The 15706-nt window shown below is 43.9% G+C and overlaps 1 protein-coding gene across 3 annotated transcripts in view; it reads left to right on the top strand.

Annotated features, from left to right (window-relative positions):
* mcc (MCC regulator of WNT signaling pathway) overlaps positions 1–15706 on the top strand; it is an 87529-nt gene that overhangs the window by 67866 nt on the left and 3957 nt on the right. For all 3 annotated transcript variants that reach the window (XM_029125062.2, XM_029125063.2, XM_029125064.2), the window contains 8 exons: positions 2798–2944; positions 4097–4186; positions 5203–5351; positions 6778–6918; positions 9645–9745; positions 10131–10314; positions 11117–11351; positions 12014–12226. In XM_029125062.2, coding sequence (XP_028980895.2) covers positions 2798–2944; positions 4097–4186; positions 5203–5351; positions 6778–6918; positions 9645–9745; positions 10131–10314; positions 11117–11351; positions 12014–12226 — 1260 coding nt within the window. The remainder of the gene's footprint in view (positions 1–2797; positions 2945–4096; positions 4187–5202; positions 5352–6777; positions 6919–9644; positions 9746–10130; positions 10315–11116; positions 11352–12013; positions 12227–15706) is intronic.

Raw genomic sequence — 15706 nt, 5'->3', positions numbered from 1 at the left:
ATAATGCACAAGAAAGCCTGCAAATAGTTTGCTGAAGACAAGCAGACTAAGGACATGGATTACTGGAACCATGTCCTGTAGTCTGATGAGACCAAGATACATTTATTTGGTTCAGATGGTGTCAAGTGTGTGTGGCAGCAACTAGGTGAGGAGTACAAAGACAAGTGTGTCTTGCCTACAGTCAAGCATGGTGGTGGGAGTGTCATGGTCTGGGGCTGCATGAGTGCTGACGGCACTGGGGAGCTACAGTTCATTGAGGGAACCATGAATGCCAATGTGTACTGTGGCATACTGAAGCAGAGCATGATCCCCTCCCTTCGGAGACTGGGCCGCAGGGCAGTATTCCCACATGATAACGACCCTAAACACACCTCAAAGACGACCACTGCCTTGCTAAAGATTCTGAGGGTAAAGGTGATGGCATGTCTCCAGACCTAAACCCTATTGAGCATCTGTGGGGCATCCTCAAATGGAAGTTGGAGGAGCACAAGGTCTCTAACATCCACCAGCTCCGTGATGTCGTCTTTGAGGAGTGGAAGAGGACTCCAGTGGCAACCTGTGAAGCTCTGGTTAACTCCATGCCCAAGAGGGTTAAGGCAGTGCTGGAAAATGATGGTGGCCACACAAAATATTGACACGTTGGGCCCAATTTGGACATTTTCACTTAGGGGTGTACTCACTTTTGTTGGCAGCGGTTTAGACATTAACGGCTGTGTGTTGTGTTATTTTGAGGGGGCAGCACATTTACACTGTTATACAAACTGTACACTCACTACATTACATTGTAGCCAAGTGTCATTTCTTCAGTGTTGTCACATGAACAGATATAATCAAATATTTACAGAAATGTGAGAGGTGTACTCACTTTTGTGAGATACTGTACTTTTACCTCCACCCATCTTTCACTCATTTCCAGTATCTCTCTACCAGTTACTCCACCCAGCTTTTTGTCTGTCAAACTTTCTCCACTCTCTTCCGGTTCCCCTCTTTTACTTTCTTTGACTTTCTCCTCTTTGGCGGGCTCTGAAATTCCTCCTGTCTGGTCTTCCCTGTTGTCTTCAGGGATATATAGGTTTGGAGAATCTGTTCTGTCAGTCTCTCTGGCTAAGACATACAGGGGCAGAAGCAGGCTTATCGCCAGCTATCCAATGCTACCAACATCCCAAACCAGTGGCTGACTGCAGTGTTTCCCCTATGGCTGATCTCATAGAATTTTAGTAATGTAGTCTGGTGATGTAATGGTAAATGTATTCAACCGCACCTCAGTTCATAACAAAAGACTAATCTGATGAGGTAAAATCTGATAATAAATACACATTCTCTTTCTGCAATTGCCTGAATACAATGGTAGTAAATAAGGTACATGTATTCAACTTCAACAAAGCTGCAACAGAGAAAAGTTCATAACAATAAAGCAATACATGAGCAAGAAAATCTATAATAACATTTACTGGAGCATACTGGATTCCTATTTGGACGAAAGCACAATCTGTATTCACAATAATAAGCAAAATTTGAAGCAGTCCGATTGCTGGACTAGATATCTAGTATTCATGTTCACAGGGCCATACAAGACTTCCTGACCCGTGGTTTGGTACCAATAAATGTAGCTTTGCACCCAACTAGTCAGAACCGCCTTTAAAACTGCATGCAAGGACATACAAAATGTACCCATGACTATCTAACTGTGGGTAAGTCAAAAAATAGCTTAGTTGCCAAAATCTTGCTCCGTGTATTTCGTGTACTTTAGTGTCTCTGTATGTAAAATGGGTGCTTTTTGTGCTTGGCTACAGGGGAATATTTTCCAAACCAAGTTTTCAGAATTTTTACTGTTTGTATTTTTGTGGGGCACAGTTCAATCTAATGTTCTACCCACGCTGCTCCTGGTGGAGCTTCCTCCTTCTGGCACTCACACACCTAGGGCCTGAACCGCTGTAGCATTGTGAAGAGATAACAGCATTAACAACCTCATACAGTATGGATTTTGTATGAAAGCTGCAAGCATAATACTGACAAATCCTTATGCTTAACATAGAGTGAGAAGAGGAGCCTGTCAGCAATCGAACATCTCAAGTTGTTGCTGCATTCATGACATCATCACTGTCCCAAAACTGCCCTATGCGCTGAAGAGATCAGATGGATTGTAACCAAGTCAATATCAGCATGTTAAATGTTTAAAAAGAATGTTAAAAATTTTGTGAAACCACTTGCACTATCATGTAAAAAAAGAAAAATGCACTATCATATAAATGTTGGAGGTACAAACTTGAACTTCTAAACATGTTTCAAGCTCAAAGCTGAGTTTAACTGGTTGCTGTGGCAACATGAAATGCAAGTCTGCAAGCAAGGATATAGGGATATAGGAAGACTTACCAACAGCTTTACTTCATGGTAGTTGGAGGATAAAAGGATATTAGTTTGACGGTGCACTGTGCACTTTATTTTACCTATCTCTTACAAAACCTGACAGTTGAGAGAACAGATAACAGAAAACAGAAACGCAGAGATGCCTAGAGGCACTTCTGCAGTCAGGCCCTAACTGTGGCCCCCAGGTGAATAGAGATGCCTAGAGGCCCCCAGCCAGGACCTGACAGAGAATCCCAAACTGACAAATGTTTCTATTCCAGATTGTAACGTAACCAAGCCTGATCTCAGCACGTATGGGCTTTATTAACTTTGGTGTTTAAGTTCGTTCAGTGTGATTTGGCCTGAACCTTCAACACGTGTGTCCTGCAGAATTAAGTAGAACACATTCACTGTTAGCAATACCGCTTCTCTCTGCACTGGGTCACTGTAGGTAAGGGAGCTGCAGACGCGCCTCCAGAGCTCCCAGCCTGCAGGCCCATCCAGCCCCGGACGACTCACCCCTGCCTCCCGCCCCATCAACCCCAGTACTGGGGAACTCAGCACCAGCAGCAGCAGTAACGATATACCTGTGGCCAAGGTAGAACCCCCATACCTCCACACACACAGTGATGCAACGTCGCATACCCCATTGTGTTATAAAATGCATTTGGTAAAAAACCTCGCATTATGAGCAAGAACACTTAAAACCTGAGGATAATCACAGACCTGAAGAAAGAGAAAAAACATAATCCTCTGTTCTATTGAGTTGTTTTTGTTGCAGTATCAGTATCATTCCAGAATGCACAGACTTTATCCAGAAAAAAGATTCTGATGTAAAATGTTTGCTGTCTTTGTGACTGTTGAAATAATGCACTTTGACTATGCTTATGGGAAGAGACCCCTGTAGATTAGTTGATTTTATCTTAGGATTTTTAGAGCCTTCCTTGAGTCTTTCTTTTGGGTTGGATGTGTAATATGTTGTTTATATGTTCATTATTAACAAAGAGATGTACTATAATACCTCAGTCAGCAATGAATGTCCACATATGAAAGCAAGTGTTTGTGATGACTCAGGGAACAAATAGTCTCATATGACATAGCATTAATATTACATAGTACAATAATGAGGGATGCTATTACAACCAGTAGCCAAAAACCATGGACTGTATCTTTAAGTTGCCTTTTAATAGTGTTAAAATGAAGATCAAATATCCATATTAGTTACAAATGTAGAGAAAGAAAACCCTTTTCTTTAGGTGTAGTTCCTTCCTCACACAGTCAGGAACATTCTTCTATGGGAAGGAAGTATCTCTGAGGGTAGACGTCAACTCATCTGGAATGTTACTATTTTCTCTCAACATGTTTTTGTGCTGTGTACTGTCCATTCATCAAAGTGACACCCACATAGACACTCAGACACGCGTGCACACACACACTTACAGTACACACACTAATCAGTGTATTAGCCCTGGGACAGTGCAGCCAGATAGGGACACTTTTAATCACAGGCATTAATTCCCTGAAGTAGAGTAATGTAGAGTTTTCTGTGTGTGTGTCTGTTTGACATTCAGCTTCTGAGGGTGTTTGGTACATTCAAGTTTCCCCAATATAGAGTCCATGGATTTCTATTTATTTACTTTGATGTTCAAACACAGAAGCGGCTTGAACCCAGTCTTTGTATGTATTCATATTATTTCCACTGAGGTCAGGTATTCCCAGTTATGTGTATTGTGTGTTTTCTTGTTGCTAGGTGGCAGAGCGAGTGAAGCTGTCAAAAACCCGGTCAGAGTCTTCCTCCACGGAGAGGCCTGTACTGGGATCAGAAATCAGCAGTATTGGGGTAAGGAGAGATGTCTAGTCAATACTTAAAGCTTTCACGGGGTTGGGGGCGGGGTTTCACATAAAGAGTAACCGCGAGAGAGACAGAGAGCGACAGGGGGATTTTTCCTTTTGACAGCTGGCTGAAGAACACAGTCAGCAGAAGTGTGTTACCTTCAGTGGGCTGTGACGGACCTGATGTCACGCAAACCCCTCTGGTCCTCCAGGGCACGCATGTCTGTTGACAGTAGAGGTGACCTGCCCGCGTCCCTCCACAGGGGAGCACGCCCAGCTACAGAGGACTCTGTAATCACTTCACTCTTTCAGTACTCATCAGACGCTCTCTTTTCTCTCTATTGCCTCCCTCTCTACCCCCCCCCCCCATGTCTGTTCAAGAACTTGCTCCCTCTTTTTGTTCTGCGTGCGAGTGACAGGAAATCCATCCCAGTGAGTCCACGGCTTGTTGTTTCCCTGAACACTGTCCACCATCGTTCTCCTTTGTCTGTAGTCTGAACCTGCCTGGTGGGAGAGATGCCAGCCGTTTAGTCTTCCTGGGGGACCAGACTGACACCGGTTATGCAGACGACTGTCCAAAGGAAAACCCATATTCATTAGTTTTTTTATTTTATATTGTGAATTCCTATGCCGCTATCACAGCCAGACATCAGCTGGTTGGTTAATCTATGGCAGAATCGACATGCGTATGTACTGCTTCATAAGTTGGGGGGGGGGGCTGTTAGGACATCTTGCACCCTGGCCCTGCATCACAACGCTACGCCAGTGCGAGGTCGTACGGGAAAAGGTCAGAAACCTTTCCTCCTGTGTACACTCTGGATGGAGACATTCCATGTGAATATGCAGTGGAAGAGAGAGCGGACGATCGCTACAAAATGCCTTCAGGCTGACAGACACATTTCACTTTGGTTGTTTTATTTTCATGTCAAGATATTTGGCTGCGCCTCTGATTGTTTGAAACACGGTCGACTCACCTTTGGTCAGTGTGAATGTCAATATAACGGCTTTTCTCTCGTGTCCCAGGTTTCCAGTAATGTGGCTGAGCACCTGGCCCACTCCCTCCAGGACTGCTCCAACATCCAGGAGATCTTCCAGACACTCTACTCCCATGGATCCGCCATCTCTGAGAACAAGATCAGGGAGTTTGAAGTAGAGACAGAAAGACTTAACAGGTGAGACTGGAACTAGTCATTCTCCTTCCTGTGTTCATGTCAATTCTCCAGTCTCTTAGTCGGTCCATGTCTGATTATAATTAAAGTAATTCTGTATATCCATGCAAAAAGGCAATTGCAGTATCAATACATGATTTGTCTCTGTATATAGTGCTTTTGGACAGATGGACAGAAACATGCTTGTCTGTTGGCTCACATGAGTAAAATAGTATTACGCACGACTCAAGTCAGTGTCTGGATACAACCATTGGAAATGTACCACAAACTCCACACTGGCCTTGTTGCTTTTATTAACGGATTACCAATCAAATTAGAACAGCAATAATAAATGTTTTTTTGTCATGTTCGTGGAATAAACTCACAGCTTTCAACCAATCTGTATTCAGCGTACGAACCACCCAATTTATAATGTAAACTTGAGCACTGACATCCCCCCTGGCCTCACGCTGTGGTCTAGAGAGCCCAACTAAACAGCAAATCTTCATGAATGGCCCTTTAATAAATCAACAATCTCAGCCTGATGCTATGAATGAACAGATTCAGGCATCGGTGCTGGCACATGTTTGTGTTCTGACATGCAGGTACATTTATATGAAAGATTTTTTCCTCCAATTTCCTTTTAGAAGTCTGTTCCAAGCTATGAAAGTAGTTACTTTTGAAACAGTGTGCTTTAGGATCTTTGGGATGTTTTTAGACTTTATGATATTTATTTTTAATCGTGACAAGTTGGAGGTGTGATGTGGAGAGCTGAGTGTTCTCAGTAGGAGGGCTTGAGTCGTAATCCGTTGTAATTACTTTGCCTTTTATCACTTCATACCATTCAGAGCTTCAGACTGAGCAGACATTTACCTCTGACGGGTTTGAAAGGTTATGAAACAGTGTTATATGGTTCTGTAAGGCAATCTTTCAGGCAAAATGTAATGTCACAAGCTCAGTGATTGTTCCGTTAGATATTAGAAGGTATACCAAGAGAAATAGTCTGAAAAGAAACATTACATTGGTATAATGCAGTCTTTGGAAAAAAATGTATAGGGTACAATGCAAAAAGGTTTGTGTGTACTGTTCATTTAAGGATGTTATTTGGTGTCTATGGGACGTCCCATATGTTTAGCACTAACGACCAGGCTGCTGACACAGTCTTTTCTCTTCATTAACTTGAGTGCTTTATTGATGTCCTTGATTAGATGGATAGTTACGTGTCATTAGCTACTCTCACATACCCATAAACCAACTCCTTTTCACTTAGATGGGGGTGGCTGTACTAAAGTTTATACGTCCCTTTGTCCCCTAACATTCAAAGTCTGATCGCAAATGTGTGATGAGCGATGTGGCAATGGGCGAGTCGCGGTGTGGTGAGGCTGGCATTTTACAGTAAGTCTAACCCAGTGGTGATAGTAAAGATGAGAAAGATGTGTTGGCGTTTCAGTCGCATCGAGCACCTGAAGTCTCAGAACGACCTGCTGACCATCACTCTGGAGGAGTGTAAGGGCAACGCCGAGAGGATGAGCATGCTGGTGGGGAAGTACGAGTCCAACGCCACCGCCCTCCGATTGGCACTGCAGTACAGGTACACACACACACACACACACACATACAGTCAACACACTGGGAGGCTTAACGTCATGGAACATGCTATATACACATACCCTGCAAAAAAATTCTTTAAAACAAAAAAATTAACTATATTTGAGGAGACATTTGCTTTAAATAAGTGAAATAATCTGCCAGTGGAACACGACAAATTACCTGATATTCAAGGCACATTTTCTAAAACCAAGTGGTAATATCTAATACAGCATAAACTTGTCAAGCTAAATGTACCTTATTTTAAGGATGGTTAGATTTTTAACCTGAAAACAAGATAGAAATACTTGATAAGACATATGTGTTTTACATACGTTCACAAGCTTGGATTTACTGTAAGTCTGTTAAAGAAACAAGCCAACTGGGTGAACCTGAATGCATTCTCCCTAATTTTTTGCTTTAAATCCCAAACACCATATCAAGATGAAAACGTCAGAGCTATGCCAATGTGCCCTCTTTATAAGCCTCCTCCAGTAATTATAATTAGCCTGTTCTAACTGAGGTCAGGGTCTCTTTTGTTATTAGCTTATGGCAGTGGCCATTTGCATCTCATTAGCATTTGCATTCCCTTGGCCAATCAAGTGTGTTTGTGTGTGGGCCTAAGCCCCTCTTTTACAAGCTGCCCAGAAGGTGCCCATTAAGCACAGCTAACGCTATAGAGGTACAATAGTAAAAGCAGGATCTAATCAAAGTGCTATTTGTAATTAGTTATCATGATAATCATTCATTCTTGTTATTCCTGTTGTGATTTTTTGAGTTTCAGAAAGGTATTTTCTTCAAAAGGTTGGCAGACTTTTTTTCCTTGTTCATAACTGAAATGGAAATAAGTTTCCCTTTGGCCTCCCGAATGGCAGATGTAGAATCACTGCCCCCCAGTACAGCTGTGTACTGTCATTGCAGCCATAATGACGATATCCCCCGGGCCTGTCATGTTTTGGCACAAATTGGCTCCATATTTTCTGCCGTTGGTGTCAGATAGCAGCGCCTTGCCTCGTCAAGCTCTAGTGACCCCTTGTGGTAGGTCGGGTGCCTGCAAGCTCAGTCGCGTTTGTTGGCTGGTGAATGTGTTCTCCTCAAAACCTTTAGGTCATGGCAAACATCCGGCTTGAGCGAGGAGTAAGATAAGATGCTGATCGGCTTTGCCAGAGAAAAACTGTCAAATAAAAATTTAAAAAGTTGATCTGTCACCCACTGCATGTTGTGATGTGGTACCATGGTATGGAAAGCTTATGTGAGCTTCTCAGCATTTTACCATAGAAAACTATGAGCAGATGAGCAAATAAAAGATAGATGAGACAATAAAAACGGTCATAAAGAGAATTATTAGTCTCTCCCATTACACCAGAGTACACACCACACTTAAATAGCACTCAAATCCATTATTAATCTAAGAGTTCCATTACACACACGCACAGGGATAAATACTGTATGTGATTTATTCATTATGTGATGTGTTTCTACATGAGAGGAATGGATGGTGGTTCTGGCCATCTGTGTTTGATTTGTTGGTTACTAGAAGCACAAGGTGAAGACAGGAAGGCCATTCTACTGGGCCAAGTGAAGGATGTGGAGGGTGGATGTCTGGTGTTGTGGAACAATCTTCATGTTAATGGTTAAACACCTAAATCTACCATTTAGCTCTAAATAGACACATTTAAAGGAAACCCAACACCAGCTTTGCAAACATGTAGCATGCAAGGCAGTTTGGTGGTGGTGTGATCTACTAAAGCACTGAGATATTCACTATAGTGGTGTTCTCCACCAGGATGGCAATACGTTCAAATCCCATTTGGGGAAATATGATTGTGAAGGGGTAAGCCCTCCACTGTTGGTCCCCGGGTTAGAGACTGCCTATAATCCCTAATAGAATTGGTTTATTGACAACTTGTGTGCCTTACAAAGATAAAAGTGAATGAAAGTACAGGCTCCACAGGGAAAAGGCCACTGTGGTCTGCGGTGTTCACCTACAGACGAGGCTAGTCTATTTCAGCACTGTTTAAACAAAGCTTTTAAAAGCGCTGTTGTCTTAAGGTCTACGCCACCTCAATTGAAAATGTAAGTATTTTGTGCCCCCACAATGATGGAGATTCCTAAAGTGTGCATCAACACACGCACAGCCTGTCTGACCTGGGCTCAACACACTCAAAATAAAGTTCTCTTCGTAGTGTATGTTTAATAATTATTAATTACAATAGCCTTCTTTCTCAGTTTTGATTTGGACTAGATTTTTCCTAATGTGTAATCATGGTCTAATTCAATGTTGGGGCCTCACTTAAAGCCATTTTCGAGGACCAGGCAAACACTCACACAAACTGATGAATGACCCTAAATCAGCACCTCACTGTTGTGATTCTTTCGAATGACTGATGAAAGGGCAGCTTAAAGGAGGAACGTGTGGAGGCTTCTGGATTCCTATGGAGACGGACAGAGAGAGAGACAGGTGGACAGAGGGAGAGAGACAGGTGGACAGAGAGAGAGAGACAGGTGGACAGAGAGAGAGACAGGTGGACAGAGAGGAGACATGGAGAGAGAGAGAAACAGATGGACCGAGACAGACAGAGACAGACAGACAGACAGTATAAATAGGTTTAGCTGATGTATGTGTTCTCTTTCAGTCAGTGACCAGTTGCCTCTAAGCTCCTTGTTCACCGACTGATGAGTTTGCTGACTGGTGAGTTTGCTGACTGGTGTGTGTGTTCTTTCTCTCAGTGAACAGTGTATAGAGGCCTATGAGCTGTTGTTGGCGCTTGCTGAAAGTGAGCAGAGTCTGGTACTGGGACAGTTCCGAGCTGCAGGGGTGGGCACTGTAGGTGAGTATCACACAGACACCCTTTAAAAACAGGATTTGAATGCCTTTTTTACTCTACACCAAGGATTCAAAAATGTAAGGAGACATATCTGGACACCAATTGAAACAGATATGCAGCCCCTCCTTCTCCACGGAGAGAGGCTTCCTCTGACCCCAGGGAACCCTGAAACCAAACCCTAACCCCCTCATCACTGTCTGTTTTATTAACCACCTCTGTGTCTAGTGTAGACATATGTACATAATCAGTTTGAATGCATCCTTCGATCTCTCTGTTCATTCTTCCACAGGTCTTTAAAATCGTTATACTTCCACTTAAAATCAGCTCTTTGTTGGCTCTTTCTCTGCGGTATGTGTTTGTTTACCCATCTCTCCCTTTGTGTCTGCAGGAGATCAGTTGGGAGAGGAGAGCATCACTCAGGTCCTGAAGAGGGCCCATGACTGCAGGAAGACAGCGGAGAATGCAGCCAAGGACCTTCTGGGCCGGTTGGATGGTAGCTGCGGAGCCGCATTCGCTGTGAGCGGCTGCAGCGTTCAACCATGGGAGAGCTTGTCTTCCAACAGTCACACCAGGTGGGTGTTTGTGTCGAGGAATATCCACTTTGTAGGACATGTTCCATTCACCAATGTATTCCTGCTTTTTTTCCCCATCTTTGTAATCCATTTGTAATATGGCAATCTGTCCACTAAATATGATTTAATGAAACCCAATTGAAGCCAACCCTCTGCTTAAGTGCCCATGACAGATCAAGCAAGAAAGCCACTCCCTAAACAAACCATTCATCTCTAGTCACGTCTCTGCCAGAGAGTAGTCATGACATTCATATGCGACTCACATGTTAGTCGGGAGCTCTGCAGAAAATTGACAATGAGTGAAGGACATGAGAGTCATCTGTGCTTTGCTGTGAAGTTGGACCCCAGGCTGGTTCCACTACACGGATCCCACCAACACACCCTGGCTTTTTACTCAGAGACACAAATTCAAACAATAAAACCTCTCTCTTGCTCTCTCTCTCTCTCTCTCTCTCTCTCTGTCTCCCTGGCTGTTCCTGTCTGTTTATCTCTTCCTCACTCCTCTGTCTCTATCTCGGTCTGCCTCTCCCTCGTTCCTTCTCTCTGTCTCTTTCTCTCCCTCGCTCCCTCACATTTGTCTTTGAACATGTTTCTTGGGTAACAGATTGGACACTGATGGTCAATAATTGAGTTATACAACCACGTGTCCGTAATTTGCAGGGAAATCTCTGTCTGGATTTCTACACGGTGGTGGGAGGAGTTTAGCTTGTCATGGTGCTCTTCACAGTCCACAGAGATAGGAAGACAGTGTCTACATACAGTATGACTGGTTGACCATATGACCTGTGGTCTCCTTGTCCAGCACCACCAGTTCCACAGCCAGCTCCTGTGACACAGACTTCTCCAAGGAGGACGAGCAGCGGCTGAAGGACTACGTGCAGCAGCTGAAGAACGACCGGGCGGCAGTCAAACTGACCATGCTGGACCTGGAGAGCGTTCACGTGGACCCCCTCAGCCTGGAGGTGAAGCCCCGCGGAGACACACACCGCCTGGACCTGGAGAACGCCGTGCTGATGCAAGAGCTCATGGCCATGAAGGTGAGGGACGGAGAGGGGACATCCACTCAGGCCTTTGGAAATCACGCACAAAAGACACGCTCGCGCGCACACACACAGGAAATGAGACTGCTCTAGAGGCTGCTCAAAACTATCGAGTTAAACTCTTTTCAGTTTTGAAATAACATTGACCTGAGGGAGTTAGAATGCGTACCGTTTCAAATGAATACATTGTCCTTTCACACTCCTCTGACCTTGAACAGTCCGTCCAATATTTACCCATCATCCCCACCAGTAGATAGGATCCTCTGTTGCTAACTCCACAGTACACTGCAGGTTAACCCTTCAGTCAGGAAGAGGATTAGCCTGCCCCGCCAGAATACTAAAGTTACAAACAATAATCTGGCTAGGGATGGCTGAAAGTGCTGGAAACAAGATGACTAGTGTCAGAACTGTCCCTGTTTGACATTCAGACATGCACATTATATTCTGTTGTGGTGACAATGATAATTCCATGTGGTGCCTTTTTAGACCTTTATTCTGTGACTGTTTACGTTGTGCACACTCTCCATATTTAAAGCTGGCTCTAGTCAAAGCCTCTTCTTCCCTCCCCTCTTTATCTTCTCCTGAACTCTCCCCATGTGGTTCACCAGACCTGCGTTTATGAACTTGTTATCCCACTGTGTCCCTGTCCATCTCCTCAGGAGGAGATGGCGGAGTTGAAGGCCCAGCTCTACCTTCTGGAGAAGGAGAAGAAGGCGGTGGAGCTTCGTCTGAGCACACGGGAGGCCCAGGAGCAAGCCTACCTGGTGCACATTGAGCACCTCAAGGCCGAGGTGGAGGAGCAGCAGGAGCAGCGCCGGAGGTCCCTCGGCTCCACTGGGAGCTGTGGTAAAGACAAGAGCCAAGCTGCCAAGGTGAGGGGGGCGACGCAGCGCTGCTTACATAAGATGGAAACAGGGGGGAGGGAGCGTGAGCCCTCCAAGAACAAAACAGCCCATCCCAAACGGGTCTCCCACCGATCAAGGCTCAGGCTTGGATTGCGGTTGGCACTTGGAGACAGAAACAGTGTGTCACCACTCTTTTTGGTATATCAGTATATATTTCTTAGAAGGGAACCACTGCATATTTAAAAACTGTGCCCATGTAAATATGTTATACCCACCAATTTAGCTCTGGTTGCGTACATGATTCCATGGATTGTATGTTTTTGAAGACGATGTTTAATGTTTGCACGTTTGCAATATTACTATTGCAAACGTGCAAATAGTAATAATATTTTTTGCGCGTAATAGTAATAACGTGCAAATAGTAATAATATTATTTTCCTAAGTGGCTTCTAATTTGAGCGCATTGAAATTTGTAAATATTTCAGTACTAAAGAACTAGTTTCTCGAAGAAACGCCTAAAGTTGTTGAATGACATTCAGTCGGTTGGATCTGTAACCTGTGTGTGTGTCTGACAGGTCTTCACAAACGGTTCTGTAGTCAGTACATCACCAGACAAAAATAATGAATGGTACTCACAAGTGTGGAAAAGGGTCCATATAGCAAAATAAAAAGCTGTCGATTTACCTAAATTTAAATGGCCAGTGAATTTTGCAACCCCCAAATATAGGAAAGAGATGGCTGAGATCCTTAAGTAGGCGGGGCATGCTAGTTGCTATTTACACAGCAGCACTCAACTCTGATCCAGTCAGACACATGAATCATTGAAGGACTGGAGGCTGTCCACTAAACGCTCCCGCTCTACTCTCTGCTGCCTGTCTACCTGCCTGTCTGCCTGCCTGTCTGCCTGCCTGTCTGTATCTGTCTCTCTTCATATCCTTCACCATGTTTCCATCTTTCTCTTTCCATCTCTTTCTCTCTCGCCTTTTCTACCCCATTCTTTTTTTCTCTGGAACTCCCTCACACCTTGTCAGTCTGAATGACTTTGTTGGTCTTTTTCTTAGCCAGCATACACTCCGGTCCTAGAGATGAGTGGGGCTGTCACTCAGGAAGGTTGGAACAAAGGTCCTCCCCTATGCCAGTCTCCTGTGGGAGAAAGCAGTCTCTACTCCTAAAATAATAGGAGAGTCTGTCTGTTGCCCTCCTTCTGTAGCGCTGTCTGTCTGCCACAGTGCTATTGTCTTAGAGATGGGGAGGACATACTGCCGGCCCAGTGATGATGAAAACAGAAGTAAACCTGGGAAAGGGACAAGAAAGAGGAAAAGGGAAGAGGACAGAGAATGGAGAGGAGGAAGATGCTGTGTTGTATAACAAGGAAAGGTGGACAATACAACGGGATAAGAAAGTAAAGCTGGATTTATAACGATAATTATAATTTTTAGTGTCCTTTTAACTCAGGGTTGAAACTTGAAGTGAAACGCCTTACAAACAATGGCCTTGCGATCATCATTCCCATAATTTCTTCAGCAGCATGCGGTGCAACACCATTTCGAGCAAGACTTATTCTCAGTTTTGTTGTTTATAGCATCACCATTTGAGCGGAGCTGCACCCTGTGTGATAGGAAGCATTGGGTCAATTCCCCACTGGGTTTGGACTGGGTGGGTTGGAACATTTAGAAACGATTAAACAAAACCCGTCGGGACAGTAGGGATCAGATTAGGGTTTCACTATTTCAGGGCTTGGACCCCTTATTATAAAATATATTTTTCAGAGGTATTTTGATTTAAAAATTAAAAGAATTCCCTGCAATATATTCACTGAAATATTTATATCGCTATATTGCAGCTTGCTTCAGTGTTTCTATTTTGACCGCAGTGATCGGCTAGGAGTGAGAAATCAATAGGTGAATATTACAGCCAATCACAACACTGTCGGTTAAGTTGTACTGTGACAGTGTTGTTTCTCTAGGAAACACTATCATTCCGCTATTATTGCAGATATATAGTGAATTTGTAAAGTATTAATTCTGTAAATAAATAATACATTACCATCAATCTAAACACAAAAACATCTTGGACTCCACCTGTGGCAAATTTAATGGATTGGACATGATGAAGAAAGCCACACCCATCTCTGCAGCCCTCCATAAATCAGGCCTTTATGGTAGAGACGCCGCCTGAAAGACGTGGTCCATGAGGAAGAATATTCTCTGGTCTGATTAGACCAATATCAAAGAATTAGGCCTGAATGCCTAGTTACATTTACATTTATTGAATGCAAAATGCATTTAAAACATATATTAATGTAGTCCATAACACAACCAAATGTGGAGAAAGTGAATGGGGTCTGAATTCTTCCCGAATGGTCCGTAACGGGGATATTTTCCATTAAAAAAAAATAAAATGAAATGAAATCCCCCCCCCCTTTTTTTTTTTTTTTACTAAGGAACCCCAGTGTGAGGTAGGAGAGGATGATTAGGGAGAGTTGGAACAGGTGAAAGAACTGACCCTAACCCATATCACGGTTGGCAGCTATATTTCAGAACGGGAATAGCATACAGGTGTGCTTTTTCCCCCTCATCACAGCATTTAGCTTTCAAAGCTGTTGGCACTACATGAACATTGTAATCCACTGGATATAACAGCAGCCCTTTCAAATCCCCTGGCATGGGACAAATCATTTATGGATACATGCAGTTCACATCTCCGGGCATGAATAGCCTGAACCTTTATGCGCCAAATACATTTCCAGACATACACACAGTGTATTAAAGCGTGACACCCCCAACCCCCCCCTCCCCTTCCTGCTATCATCTAGGCTCCTTTGGTTCAATAAGGCTTAATCCTCGGTTGCTAGGAGAAGCCGGCGCTGAAGATGCCAATCAAAGAGCCATCTGTAAATGAAGGTGCTTTTCAGAGTGAAAGGCAGAGAAGCCGTTATTATTGCCCGTCTCGCTCCCTATAAATATACACACCAATTCTCCTTGAGAGGGTCTAGAAATTCCCTGTTTGATTGTATCTCACTCTGGACAGCACTCCAATAGGCATACGCACACTCTCTCGCTCTGTCTCACACACTCATGGGTGCGCACACCATGTTAGATCATTCCACTCTGTCAGAGGCCATGATCACAGCCATTCATCACCTGGTGCGGTGCATGTTTGTGACATGCATGTGTACACAGACACGCACACACACACACACACACAACACACCTCAAGCCCAATCAAGCAAAGTGTACACAGCACAGGGGCTGTTACACACACACACACACTCTCTCACACCAACACTGCAGAATCTCCCAGCATCTTCCCTTCCTCCCTTGTCTCTTATCTATTTCCACCTACCTTAATGGAAGCCATGTTCCATTCTCCATTATCAGCCCTATAACCAAATCAGGCCAGCAGCATCACGTGCCCTGAACGCATCACAGTCTACCTGTAACTCAATAAGTAACGTAGCATGCTAAATGAACTCTTTGGCCTGCTTGTTCAGTGTGAATCAGACTG

Source organism: Esox lucius, chromosome 14 (genome assembly GCF_011004845.1).
Source record: "Esox lucius isolate fEsoLuc1 chromosome 14, fEsoLuc1.pri, whole genome shotgun sequence".
Taxonomy (NCBI): Eukaryota; Metazoa; Chordata; class Actinopteri; order Esociformes; family Esocidae; genus Esox; species Esox lucius.
This window is presented reverse-complemented; position numbering and strand designations above follow the sequence as displayed.